The sequence below is a fragment of the Typopeltis vanoorti genome, chromosome 5 (assembly GCF_054136105.1).
Source record: "Typopeltis vanoorti isolate ZY-2024b chromosome 5, IOZ_Tvanoo_1.0, whole genome shotgun sequence".
NCBI lineage: Eukaryota > Metazoa > Arthropoda > Arachnida > Uropygi > Thelyphonidae > Typopeltis > Typopeltis vanoorti.
In genome coordinates, this window is record NC_143553.1 from 30489218 (window position 1) to 30504445 (window position 15228).

The 15228-nt window shown below is 34.1% G+C and overlaps 1 protein-coding gene across 1 annotated transcript in view; it reads left to right on the plus strand.

Annotated features, from left to right (window-relative positions):
* The window catches only part of LOC150106282 (cytoplasmic polyadenylation element-binding protein 2-like), a 417239-nt gene that overhangs the window by 302593 nt on the left and 99418 nt on the right, over positions 1-15228 (plus strand). Inside the window, exon 6 of the mRNA XM_090393070.1 lies at positions 2869-2958. Coding sequence (XP_090249196.1) covers positions 2869-2958 — 90 coding nt within the window. The remainder of the gene's footprint in view (positions 1-2868; positions 2959-15228) is intronic.

Consider the following 15228-nt stretch of genomic DNA (forward strand, 5'->3'; position numbering starts at 1 on the left):
ATGTGTGTGTACACTAATTTTTTTTTAAAAGAAAATATTAACCTGTTTAATTTTCTTACATTAACTACAGTAGCAGTTTTTTGTGGCAATCAGTTGGATTACAGTGGCAATCAAACAAGAACAGAATTTTCTGTTCTTGTTTGATTATTGTTCTATAATTCTGTACTGAAGATGCCTATGAAACTTAAGAGAAAAATTCTACAAATATATAAGTTTTTAGATAAATTTTCTGACATTTTTATAGTTTGTTCTTAAGAATTTATATTCTTGTTTAATCATTTCCAAAGCATAAGTAAGCAGAGTTTGCATGTGAAGTATCTTCAACACTAGGCTGCTAGAGGCTGTTGACTTCACATTAATTACCTCAGTATATACTGAGTATATACACAGTAATTACCTTAGTACATACTGCTATTTTCTTGGATTTAGCGAAGGCATTTCACAGGGTACCACGTGATAAGCTGATATTTAAGTTGCAGCACATGGATTTGGATGTCAGGTTGGTCAACAGAGTTGTGTATGGTGGGGCAGTTTCAAGGAGGCAGAGGGTTACAGGTGGGGTCCCACAGGGCTCAGTACTGGGACCTGTATTGTTTAACCTTTATATCAATGACATTGTCAGTGGATTGCAGGGGGATATTCAGTTTTTGCAGATGATGTGAAGCTGGGAATGGTTATTAGTAATAGTGCAGATGTGGTAGCCCTGCAAGAGGATTTGAATAAGCTAGACATATGGGCAAATGATAGGGGATGTCGATTTAATGCAGCAAAATGTAAGGTCTTGAGGTTTGAGACACATCGATGGGATGCTGCATACTCTATTGGAGGAGCTATACTGGAGGAAGTAGGGGAAACAAGAGATCTGGGGTTGATGATTGATAGAAACCTGAAATTCATGGGACATATTGCACAGGTGATGAAGGTAACACAGAGGATTGCTGCAATAATGAGAAGGATGCTGACCTGCAGAGATAAGAGATCATTCTTTTGTATAAGACCCTGATCAGACCACACTTAGACTATTGTTCTCAGATTTGGTCCCCAGGATTTGAAGGGGATAAATTAACTATGTAAACAGTACAAAGGCAGATAACAAAGATGGTTTCAGGACTGTGCAATGTTAGTTATGAGGATCGGCTGAGGGAATGTGGACTGCAGAGTTTGGTGGATAGAAGAAGGAGAGGTGATATGATTGAGACTATTAAACTGTTGATAGGTGGTTACAGGGTTGACACTGGGAAGTTCTTTCGCTTGGTTGAACAGCAGGAAGGAGTGATGACAAGAGGCCATCCCTGGAAGTTTCGAAAGGAAACTGTGAGCAAGAGGGTGAGGAGTGGTTTCTTTGCTTGGAGGGTGGTTGAACCATGGAATGCATTGCCTGATAGTGATGAGAGCGAGAACGGTCAATGAGTTTAAGGAGTGGTATGATAGACTTTGTGTTTCCTAGGAAGGACCTCCCGCGAAGAGTCTTTTGACTCCATGGAGGTCTGAATAATATTCTATAATTCCAAAGCATCATCATAGGAAGGGCCACTATCCATAGATCTATGTTTCAACATTGATCTCATCAGTGGGATGTAGAAGTTATGATTTTCATATACAAGTAATAAAAAAGTGTATCACTAGTTAGTTACAACTACTCTGGATCAGTGATAACGAAACAAAGTTTTTTTTTTTTTCATTTGGTTAAATATAAATTATATTCGACAAAAAAAGTTGTACCCATCATGTTGTTTTTGGTTTAAGTCAATACAGAATAGTCTGTCAGTCTCAGTTGCTAACTCAGTGTTTTTCATCTTGGATTGAGCTTCAAATATTCATTTATTTGTAATACACAAATAAACAAAATTACAAAAGGCCATGCATCTGAACTGCTGCACACAGATCTGGTTGCCTGGATTCCTTGAATGAAGAAGTGGTGGAGAGGATCCAGAATCGATTGACAAAGATTGTAGCAGATTTGTGAGCTCTGAAAACCAGCTGATAGGCAGGAATGAAGCATATTAAATGGGTTCTATAGGATTGACAGTGAGGACTTTTTTCAGTATTGTGCAGAAGGGGAGAGAAGAAGGGGTCACCCCTAGAAATTGTGTAAGAGTGTGGTTAAGAAGGGCGTTAGGGGATCGATTTGTTGCATGGAGGGTGGTGAATGGGTGGAATGCATTGCCAGAGGTGGTTGAGTGCTTTTGTCTGTGAATGAGTTTAATGAGAGGTATGATAGGTATTGTGTTAATGACTAGTGTGCTAATATATTGGTTTCCCCACGATGAGTCTTCTGACTCCATGGAGACATGTATATAATAATAATGATTATTATTATTCATGATTAGGAGCTCCATCACTGATGCCATAGATTGCAATATTGTAATCAATGTAAAGGGAAGAAGCTTGCATTAGCCCTTCTGCCAAAGCAACTTGTAATCATAACTAATTCTGAGGAAAATGTCAATACCTGTTTCAAAATACTGATTTTAATTTTAGTTTAATTATTTCAGATATCTCCTTAAATATTATAAAGTAAGCTTTAAATTCAACATGGAAATTCTCTTAACTCAAATGTATTATCAGTTTAAAATATTGTAAATCGTAACCAATTTCTGGAAGATAATTATATTTCATTGTACAATTAATTTAAGAATTTTTTTTGGTTAAGAGAATTTTTGAAGAAATTTATATTAATATGGAAAATACTTCTTTAACACATCATCCCAAGAATACTAAGTGAATCCTAAAGATTCAGCACATTTATTAGTGTACTTCATCTTAGCTGAACTGATATGCTTGCATAAGATAATAAAGTATTTAATATTAATTAATGTGTTATATTTATTATCTGTAAATAAACAAGTTTTCTTTATCCTTGAATAGAGGAGATTACAGCTAGTTTCAGACGCTTTGGACCTTTAGTTGTAGACTGGCCTCATAAGGCAGAAAGCAAATCTTACTTTCCTCCCAAAGGTAAGTCTTTTTGTAACCTAAGAACTAGTGATGAATTATTCTTTATGCTTTTCACTGAGCATTATTTTCCATTGAGAAATTAAGATTGTGTAAGAAATTAAGTCAGTCATGACTTGATTTTTTTCTACTTTTTTTTATGATAATCTTTTTTAACTAGACTTATTCCCACATGGTATTTCTAATACCAAACATGAAGATAAATTTCTTGATTGAAAAGTAGTTTCAAGTAGAGTGATGTGGGCACACTTCAAAATGGATAAGTGGATATTGAAACTCATTTGTATCTAGTGGTCCATAGGAGGCTCTTCTAAGGAAGAAGTAGAAGAATTTTTTGAATCATTAGAACAGGCAGCTGACATAAAGAAAATGGAAAAAGTAGTCTTTGTTGGAGATCTAAACAGCAGAGTAAGAAATTAATCCCACCAGGTGTATAAAATCATTTTGGGAAAATTTGGAGAAAAGTGCAAAACTAATAATAACGGTAATAATATTTGCTGGATTTCTGCTCAGGACACAGACTACGTCTTTACTAGCACTATGTTTCAACATAAAGATGTGCATAAATTCATGTGGTGAGAAGACATGAGAAATTAAAAAAAAGCCTCATTAATTACATCATTTTTGATAGTGATATCTTCATGCTGGTTAAAGATACAATAGTGTATAGAGGATTTGAAATTGGAAGTTATTATTACTTAGTGCTAAGCAGGAAAAAAATGGATATTATATTGAAAAGAACAGTATGTAAGAAAGTTTTAAAAAGAATCAAAGATGAGCAGCTTCTACAGGTAAACTGTAGACTCAACTATACAAACATCATATCTTGTATCATATCAAACTCTAAAGAAGACATTGACTGCTTCAGCTAGGGAGTTATGCGATGAAGTTTTCTGTTAGGATAGAAAAATAAAAACCCTATGGTGGACACAAGAAGTTAAAGGAGCAGCTTTGGAAAAGAAGAAAGCATACCAAAAGTTCCTAGCAAATAAGTTCGAAAAATGTAAGAGAGCTAAGCTATGTGTTAAAGTAGCTAAACAGAAGGCATGGGAAGACTTTTTTGGTAAGAATATAGAAAATAAATATCATGAAAGTGACAAAATGTTCTGCAGACAATTGAAATGGAGGAAAGAGTACTATAAAAGGAATCAAAGATGATAAAAGCGACAAAAAACTGAAGATAAGGATATCCTAGATGCCTGAAGTAATTGCTTTGAAAGACTTAAATGAATAAAACAATGACAGAACTGTACTAGACAATTTTCAAGAGGAATGAAAAGAGGAGTACATAGCAAAATAATAATAATTTAGGTAGAAAAGCAGTCAAAAACTTGAAATGTGGAAAGGCAGCTGGAGTAGGTGACAGTACTCATCTATAAAAAGGAGGAATTACTTAGCAGAGAAATTGCTCTGTAATTTCTCTACTAAGTGTTTCAGATAAGATTTTGCAAGAGAAACTCAGAAGAACAAGTTGGGTTCAAGCCAAATAGAGATTGTCAAGATCAGATTTTCACTTGAAGACAATTGAGAAATCATGGGAATATGACAAGGATCTGTACTTGAGTTTGTAGACCTGGAAAAGACATAGAACAAGGTGGCCAAAAAAAAAAGGTTTTCAAAACACTAGTTATATGGGGTGAATGGAACATTATACAGAGCAATACATAATCTATAATTAAGTTGTCAGTCAGCAGTTAGAATTGAAAGAAATACATGAAGGCTGTTTGATGTAAAATCAGGGATAAGACAAGGATGCTCATTATCTTCACTCTTATTCATCACATTATGAAAGAAAGTGACATTAAACCTGATATTATAATAGGAGATGTCAAACTTAGCTCTTTGCTTTATGCAGATGATGTACTTTTTAATACACCTAGTGCAAGTCTTCAGAATTCTCTAACTAAATTGAATAACAGCTGTAACAAATTAAGCATGAAAATCAGCAATAAAAAGAGGCAGGAGCATAAAAATTTCAGCTGCATTCTGAAAGGAGAGTTTACAGAACAAGTAAAATATTTCAGATATTTAAGCACATTTTTTAGTGAAGATGGCAGGTTAAATCTGGAAATAGACAACAGAATAAGCAAAGCTGTATTGTGGGTACCCAGCTAAATATATGGAATAAGAGAGAAATTAGCCAAAACACCAAACCAGCAGTATACAAGAAAGTGTTCAAACCAGTTTTAAGTTATGGATCTGAGAATTGGATTAGAAATAAAACACTTGATCAAAGACTAGAGACCAACAGATATGAGAGTTCTGAGAAAAATTAGAGAAGTAAACAGATTACATCAATGGCCGGATCATATTAAAAATGAAGATATTAGAAAGGAATTTAAGATTGTTACCATTCAAGAATGTGTAAGCAGAGCTAATCTAATGAATGAAGAAAGGTCAGCAAAACAGGTGTTAAATGGCAAAAAAAGAGACCCATAGAAAGTCTGTGGTCTAGGTAGATTGATTCAGTCAGAAGTGCCTTAAAAGCACCAAATGTTAGATATGACAATGCGAGAGAATGCTGACAAGTTATACTCTAATTTTGAGGAAAATTGTGGATAAGAGATTAGTAATAATGGAAACTTGTAGTGCTGTCAGAGCAGCTTGAACATCCCTTGAGGGTACAGGGTGTTCGGGATAAATTTGACAGTTTCGTAAGGAAAAAGAAAATCTTCTTTGTATCTATTAAATTTAATGAATTGACAAAAAACATTACAGGCAGAGTTAATTACAATACTATCAACAAGATTTACTCAAAATAACCACCATTAGCATCGATCACAGCTTCAATCCTGCTTCGGAACCTCGAACAAGCTGATGCTACAGTCTCCCTGGGAAGGGCCGCAAAAACTGTTTTAACTTTATCCATTAACTGGGCTTTTGTATTACTGGAAGTGCGATTGGTGTCTTTTTCAACTGCGCCCCATACAAAATAATCCATGGGGTTAAGGTCTGGGGAGTTTGGAGGCCAAACATTTGGACTGGTGAAGTCGTAGAAATTTTCAGACAACCATTTTTGACTTTTCCCAGGGGTGTGGCAAGGGGCCGAATCCTGCTGCCATACATACGGCCTACCATTGGCTACCCTTGTTATCCAGGGCTTGACTACAGTGTTTAGCAACTCCACGTAGCCATCTGAAGTCAACCTGAGGCCCTCTTGGAAAAAATGCGGAGGCATCACATTGCCTTCAGAGGATACACATCCGAAAACCATCACAGTTTGGGGAAATTTAGTCTGCATTACACGAGGAATGTCCTTTGTACTGTATGCAAGCCATCTGTTATTCTGCGTGTTGTGTTTTTGATCCTGGCAAAAGTTTTTCTCATCGGAAAAGAACCAGATTGTTTGTGGTTCCGCAGGATGTTTCACTTTGCTTAGAAGTTTCTTCGCGTTTATCAAACGTTTTTCACGGGCCTTTTCTGTAAGCAGCTGACCTTTGCGGCGCTTGTATGAGTAGTAGCGGAGGTCTTCATTGAGTGCAAGCTTCATAGTAGAGGCTGCAACATTCATTTCACGTGACAAAGCCCGAATTCCAATGCCAGGGATCTTCAACACCTGTTCCTGCAGATTTGCGAGGAATTCTGCTGTACGAACGCAATCAGATCGTCTGCTAGGGATCTTTCTTCTTGCTACATCCTCGTAGTCACCATTGCAAGTCTCTAGTTCATGCCTGATTGTTTTTACTGTATTCAGGGAGCATTGGGCAGCAGTCGAAATATCCTTATTTTGATGGCCGGCACGAATCATCATGATACAAGTTATTCTCTTCCATGATTCAGGTGGGTTCCAGCTATCCATCCTTTCTGACATCTTGTATATGAATGAAGAAGGGTCCAACCTTTTAAATGAAGAGAAGTGTGTGTTAATACATGTAACTTACGGAAAAATATAATTAATTATAAATATATCCCGAACACCCTGTACATATCAGGAAATTGATGACGAATAAGGTTACAATTTATTTATTATTACATGATATCATCAAGGACTCATTGTGGGAGTGCACTCCACACCACCTAATCTACTATCACCACTACTTAATCCTACATCTACACTATAACACTACAACCTCTGTCACTTACTAATAGTATTTTTGTGTTTTTAATTATGCATGTTCTCTGGCTGTTTTGCTTGTGTATGGGGAAAAAAATAAACTCTACTATGCTTGTATAATATTGGCTAACTTGCCTTCTGTTGAAAAAGGCCACATAAAGATTCCTCTCATCATGGTGAGAATAAAATTCATGTCCAGTCAAAGGGCTCATTGGTCTGCCATTCTTCCAGTGGCACTATGAAAATGCTTAAATCATTCACTCTTCTCTCCCCTTTTTTGAACTGGGGAATAACTAGACTTTAGGCATGTGGGGAATAGTTATGCTTCTATTCTGTTTCTGGGAGATTTCAGTTGTAGTCTAAAAGTAATGAATATAATGGATCTCTTGATTTCAGGATATCATTAGTGAAATTTTTATTGTGATTTTAATACTGATTATACAGTATTGTGAAAAGAAAACTCAATTAGATAGGATAAAATAACCAGTGCACATAACGCAACTCAAATATTACTGAGGATATTTATCAAGTATTATGTGTTTTTTTTATTATTATTATTAATATTGATCTGCAAACACCACAACACTTTTTTTTTTTCCCTATTGCAGGGATGCATGTTGATTTCAACCCCATAACGTAGGGATGTGGTAAATTATGCTCTGCACAGGCTTTTAGAGCTTCTAGATTTTAATGAGACTTGTATTAAAAATATGGTATTCCTGTTATTATTATTATTATTAGGTGACCTTTTGGGGGAGTCCACCGTGTGTGTGTGTGTGTGTATGGTGGGGTGGTCCGAATATACTGAATAAGGACTCGTGGACCAACAAGGATATAAGGGGCAATAATCTTGATTGTAAGGGAAGTGGCACTCTCATGGTCCCCTAGCTGGATCTATCCTCTTCTTCTTCTACTTTGAAGAAGATCCACTTACTTTAATCTTTCCTATAAGGCCGTATCAGCCAACTCTTCTTATTTTATGACCCTTATGCTAGTAGAGTACTCGAGGGCCATGGGGGTCTTTCCATTTCTGGCCTTATAACTATGTCCCCTCTATAAACCTTTACTATAATTCTACTATAATCCACTCTTTCCCCTTCAATATACCCTATTCCTCCTATGGGTTTAAATTTGGAAGAAGCCTTAAGGTAGCAGCCCTACCACTGACCTATCCATCGTCAGGCTAGTCACCTGACATGAAGAACATAATTATACTTTTAAGCTGACAGAAAAAGGTAATCGGAATGAATCTATAGAAAACGACCCTGGAATGGAAAAGTTAAAACGAAAATGGAAACGACAAAATATAATGTATATAGCAAACTGGAACGTAAGAGGAATAGCATATAAAGAAATAGAATTAGACCAAATATTAAATGAAAGAAATTTTAAAATAGCAATAATCACTGAAACAAAAAAAAGAAATTAAAAGGAACCATGAGAACTGAAAATTTTAATGTGATATACAGTGGAGTTGACAGAGACCAAAGAGCACAAGCAGGAGTCATGATTTGGATTCATAACTCCCTTTCAAAACAGTTAAAACATTATAAATTATGGAATGAAAGAATAATAGAAGCTAGAATAAAAATAGATAGAGGTTATTTAACAGTATCAGCCAACTCTTCTTATTTTATGACCCTTATGCTAGTAGAGTACTCGAGGGCCATGGGGGTCTTTCCATTTCTGGCCTTATAACTATGTCCCCTCTATAAACCTTTACTATAATTCTACTATAATCCACTCTTTCCCCTTCAATATACTCTATTCCTCCTATGGGTTTAAATTTGGAAGGAGCCTTAAGATAGCAGCCCTACCACTGACCTATCCATTGTCAGGCTAGTCACCTGACATGAAGAACATAATTATACTTTTAAGCTGACAGAAAAAGGTAATCGGAATGAATCTATAGAAAACGACCCTGGAATGGAAAAGTTAAAACAAAAATGGAAACGACAAAATATAATGTATATAGCAAACTGGAACGTAAGAGGAATAGCATATAAAGAAATAGAATTAGACCAAATATTAAATGAAAGAAATTTTAAAATAGCAATAATCACTGAAACAAAAAAAAAAGAAATTAAAAGGAACCATGAGAACTGAAAATTTTCATATGATATACAATGGAGTTGACAGAGACCAAAGAGCACAAGCAGGAGTCATGATTTGGATTCATAACTCCCTTTCAAAACAGTTAAAACATTATAAATTATGGGAAAGAATAATAGAAGCTAGAATAAAAATAGATAGAGGTTATTTAACAGTAATTGGTTTATATACCCCAGAAGAAGGAAGAGAACAGGATAATATTGAATTTTATAATCAGCTACAAAATATATATAATAAAATAAATAAAAATGATTATGTAATTTTAGCAGGAGACTTAATGCAAGAATTGGAAACACAAAAATTAATAATAATATAGGAATATATGGAGAACATACTCTAAACAGGAATGGTAAAAAATTGATTGACTTTGTAGTTTATAATAACCTAAAAATAATGAATTCTGTCTATAAACATAAAGACATATATAAGTATACTTGGGCAGCAAGAGTATGGAAATCTTAGATTATTTTATCTTAAATGAAAAGACATCAAAGTTTTCCTTAGATGTTAGAGTTCACAGAGGATATGAAATAAGTAGTGGCCACTTCCTCGTTAAAATAAAATTAAGATTACCACCTAAATGGCTACAAGCAGCGCTCGTGCCTAGTATTTTTCTTGTGTGTGCGATTAATGTCTGGCACCTTTTGAATAAAGTGTGAATAAAACGAACAGGAAATGAAAAACAAATGAAAACCGCTTTACAGTATAATGTTAGTTATGGATTAGTCCTGCTTATATAAATTTTTTTTTTTTACACGGAACTCAACAATTAATCATAAGTTTATTTATGATACATGAAAAAATAAAGAACTGTTTTAGGTATATTTTCATAAATTTTAATCAAAAATTACAGTGATATAATTGGGTCCACGATACAATTTCAGAATTTATTTGTTCGTTTCTGGGAAGATCTGAAGGGGCCCGAACAGAAGACGACGTACTTCATAATTATATGTACCATTCGTTGCTCGTTTAAACTCTTATCTCATATTTTTTTGACATCTTTTAGGTGGCATCTGTGTATGTTGCACATGCCACCAGCCGGGCCTGGCTACAAGTAACAAGAACAGAAAGAAAATTTAAAACATTTGTTTATAAAACTAGACTATTAAATGACACAAATATACAATGGCTATATGAACAAAGAATTAACCAATATCTAGATAAAATAAAACAAAATGAAGAAATAGAAATAGAATGGCTTAATATAAAAAATGATACTAAATACAGCAGCAAATACCAAAAAATTCAATTAAAGGAAAAAACTGAAGATATGGGATGATACAATCAAAGAAATAATCAAAATGAAAAAAGAAGTCTATCATAAATGGTTAAGCAGTAAAAGATTAGAAGATGAAATTGAATATAAAAGAATAAGAGCCATAGCTAAAAGAGAAGTCAGAAAAAGACAGAGAGAATCATGAAACAAATTTGTTTCTAATTTAGAACATGATTTATATAAAATAAGACCCAATGCATATAAGATTTTGAAACACTTAAATGCAGATACTAAAGAAAACAAAATTAAACACTGAATTGAAATTAGAATTCCTACACAGAATTGTGGACAGATAAATCTTTTTAAAAAGACAACTGGCAAACATTTAAGGAAAATGAAAAGGAAATAACTACAGAAGAATTAGAAATCAGCTAGATTCAGAACTATATAAATATGCAGGAACAAGATTCAAAGAAAGACTCCTATTATTTTTAAATAAAATCTATTCAACTGGTAACTCCCCAATAGAATGGAAAAAAGAAATTGTGATTCCTATCTTTAAAAAAGATAGTAGAGATGACCCTAAAAACTAGAGGTATAAGTATACTAAATTCCTGTTACAAAATATATAGCAGAATTTTAAATAACAAACTAATGAAATATTCCGAAAACTTTATTTTAGAAGTACAGAAAAGATTTAGAAAAGGACGATCATGTATACACCTGGCCTTTTGCCTAAAATTAATAATAGAGAAAATAAAAGAATACAATTTAGAAACACATATTGCATTTATTGATTTTGAAAAAGCATTTGACAAAGTTAAAAGAAGCATTTTATTTAACATATTAAGGGAAAGACAAATACAAATAATATCCTAAAAGCTATAAGTATATATGAAAATAATCAAATACGAATAAGATTAAATCATTAGCTATCATATACAAGAGAGAGATAAACTAAGGGGGTTCGACAGGGATGTCCCCTCTCAGCAACTCTTTTTAATATTTACCTAAATGAAATAATAAAATGGAATAAAAATTTCCATCATGGTATTAAACTTTCTCCTACTGTGAACTTAAACACTCTCCTCTTTGACGACGACCAAATAATAATTACAAATTCTGAAGATAACTCACAGAAAGCTATTTTAGATCTAAATGAGATAGCCAAAGATTATGGTATGATAATATCAACAGAAAAATCAAAAACTATGTCCTTTAAAGGACAAGATCCAGTAAGAACTAAAATAGTAATAGATTACAAGATCTTAGAACAGGTGAATTCATTTAAGTACCTAGGATGTATGATCACATATGAAAAAGATATTAACCTAAAAATTGCAAAATATTTAATAATAACAGGTGCAATTAACTATATTTAAACCAAACCTAGTTCAAAAACAAATCAGACTAAAAGTATAACAATACTTTAGTCCTACCAGTCTTATTGTATGGAAGTGAAACCTGGACAAACAAAGATTAATAACAGCAGAAATGAAGTTTATGAGAAAAAATGCAAAGTATACTCTATTTGATCACAAAAGAAATGAAGAAATTAAACCAAGATTCAGTAATAGAAAAAATTAAAAAATATAAACATAAATGGATGGAACACATTCAAAGAATGAAAATAGAAAGATTACCAAATCAAGCCTTAAAGTACAAGCCATTAGGAAAAAGAAAACTACGATGTTCTCTTAAAAGATTCAACGATGACTTCTAAGGCCAGAACAGGCCTTAGAAGTCATCGTTGAATCATCATGCATATCTAGGCCTAAATCCTTGATATGCACGATGATGATTATTAGGTGACACCTTCAGGGAGTCCAATGACTCATCGAGGGAGGGTACTTACTCTACAACTTTCATCCTTTCTTTCTACAATTCTCAATCCATCAATTACACCATCGCCTACCACCACCATTAGTATTTTCACAGACAATCACAAACATCCATGCCTGTGGTGGGATTCGAACCTGCAGCCTTTTGGCTGGAGAGTGGACACTCGAACAATTTGGCCAACCAGACCGGCAAAGAAAAAGTATCTCTAGTCAGCTTGAACTTAAGTCTGTCTTCAAGCGATTTAGCACTGTGGAGTGCAAACACCACTTCCACTGAGCTACATGTGCTCTGCACATTAATAATTATACTATGTTAAAATGTTATTGATTATATGAATTTTTTTAATAAAAGTCATATGGAGTTAATCCCAATAAAAATAATAAGAGGAAAAAAGTTTGTGTTCTTTATATTAATCCCACACACATGCATACAAGCAAGAGGCAGCAGCACCTATAGCAAATAAATTAAAGATGCCAAGAAATGATATTCTTGGTTTAAAAACTTTCAGCAAATAAATGCTATGTGTACACAGTAGTGCAGAGCAGAATAATCTGTTAATATTCTTCTTAAACAACTGAAGGTTGTATTCCTTTAGAAATGCTTCGTGTGGGAGGTCACAGAACTGAGGTAAATGGAATGAAAGACGACTGGGAGTAGCAGGTTTGGTGAATATGCATTCCTACTGTAAAGGGATACTGGACAGCTGTTGCCTGAGTTCCTGTATATTCTGCAGAAATGGGAGCATAAATGCTTGTTCTGCTGAACAGCAGCCATGGAAATACCTGTAGAAGAGACACAATGCAGAAACTGATCTTTTGTGAGAAAGTGGTTGAAGAGAGCCTGGAAGATATGTCATTAATCAACTAAACTATCCTTTTCTGAACAGCATCAAGAATTTTTAGGGAGGCCTCAGGTGCACCACCCCCCCAACATAAGATTAGTATTCCAAGGTTAGCCAGATTGATTTGGGATTTATATAAAGTAACTGGTTAGAAGAAAAGTCCTGTCTTTATTGAAAGTCTAAGAAGAGAGAGTTGCGAGTCTTGACAGTTGAGCTGAGCATTATCAAAAGTAAGTGGAGAAGATCAGGTCTTTTTTGTGATAAACAAGGAAAACTGTGTTTTGGAAGCATTGAAGGCAACTAGGTTGTTTTCTAGCTCAGCTAGAGAACACTCTCTACAGGGACAGCAACTGTAGAGTACTGTTCAGCAGCTCTTCATTCTTCGACAGGTGGATGAACAACTGTGCTGTCAATGACAAAAGGATCTGGCACGTGGATGAATTGGCATAGCCCAATCAATGGTTGGCAACCCTTACCAAGTACTGGCTACAGTATTCTGTCAAATAGTTCTGATATATATTTGATATTTTATAGATTTGATATCAGAGATTAATGGCAATGCTACCACATTCAGGGGAGCTGATGTGCTTGGCCCAAAACCACAAGGGGACAGGTGAAAAATTGTCTGTATGTGTATCTTCAAGAAGACATTTCACATCTCAACTGTAAATATCAGAATACTGCATAAAACTGGCAAGTTGAGACCACTTGAAGAGAAATTAAAACATTTTAGATGAAATATGATCAGAATTTCAGTGATACATTAGATGGATAGCAGTATATAGTAGGACTAAGTAAAGGATGTACTACTCTAGAAGAAAAGAGGAGTTATAATCAGGTATAATCAGAAAACATTTCATAAATACCATGACTGATATAAGATCCATCTCTTTAAGAATTCTATGCATGAGATTTAAAGCACAAAAAAAAAAAATTAAAAAATGTTGCTTTACATTAAAATTGTCCATTTTTATGCACTAGACCATTTTCATGATGAAATAGAATATACAGAATTTTTTGAACTGCAAGAGAAAGTAGATGATACAAATAAGAGAGATTCTGATAATTTTAGGCAATTTTGATATGCAAAAGTCAGACTAATTTCAGATTCTTACGCAAATGTAATGGTAAAATTTGGAATAGGAGAAATGCTACTAAATTTCTACCCATTAAAATGACTTATTTCTTACATACACGATGTTTTATCATAGAAAGCCATAAATAACCTGGACCTTTCCCAGGGGAAATCAAGAACTGCATAGCTATATATTAATTAATAAAAGATGGAAAAAGCTCAATTCAAAATGTAAAAATCCTGAAGAAAATGCATATAGATAGATATAATAGAATATCACAACACCTAAAAATCCACTATATACACATTAATATGAAAAAACTGATTACAAAGAAACTTGGAGCAATGAGAGAAGAAGACATTGGAAATTGCTGGAATCATGGTAAAGAACTTTGTTTCAATAATAAAATACCATGAGTTTGCAGATTGAAAAGAATTATAACACCAGAGGAAAACTTTATTAGCATAGAATTTTTGCTTAAGTATCATAGGCATCATAATTAAACATTAATAGACAATTCTTAAAAGTGCCACCTGACTAGATAATGTAAGAACTATAAAAGGTCAGTAATTTCCCAACTTATTTTTTAAAAAATATATGTATATTTAGACAGTATAAAGTTAGGAAAGATTAGCTGATTTAAAAATTACTATCTCTCCCACAAAGGGAATAGATGGAGACCATCAGATATGTTTTTAGTTAGGACAGTGAAGTTAAGTTTCACATATATCTTCATAAAGCCATTCTATGAAGAAATGATTTTCATGAACTGTTGTCACGTTTCAGTGAGCTCTTTTAGTGTTGATAGCATGCTCTGCAAGTCCAGCCTGTTCGAGGCTCGTGGTAATATAAGGCTTATGTTCTTCAAGGCAAATAAAAGAAGATCTTCTTGTTTGTCCAAAATAAGATAACCCATAAGAGCAAGGAATATGGTAGATGCCTGGATAATTGAACTGTTGGACACAGCAGCAAGGATCCTGGATTACTCCAAAAAAGAGTAATCCAGGATCCTTGCTGTGTAAAGACAGCAAGAGTAAAAACAGGAAACATTTTGGAACTAGTAGAGAAGGAGAGAGAGAGAGAGAGAGAGAGATGAGAAACAAGTTATCAGAAAAAAATGCCCCTGAAA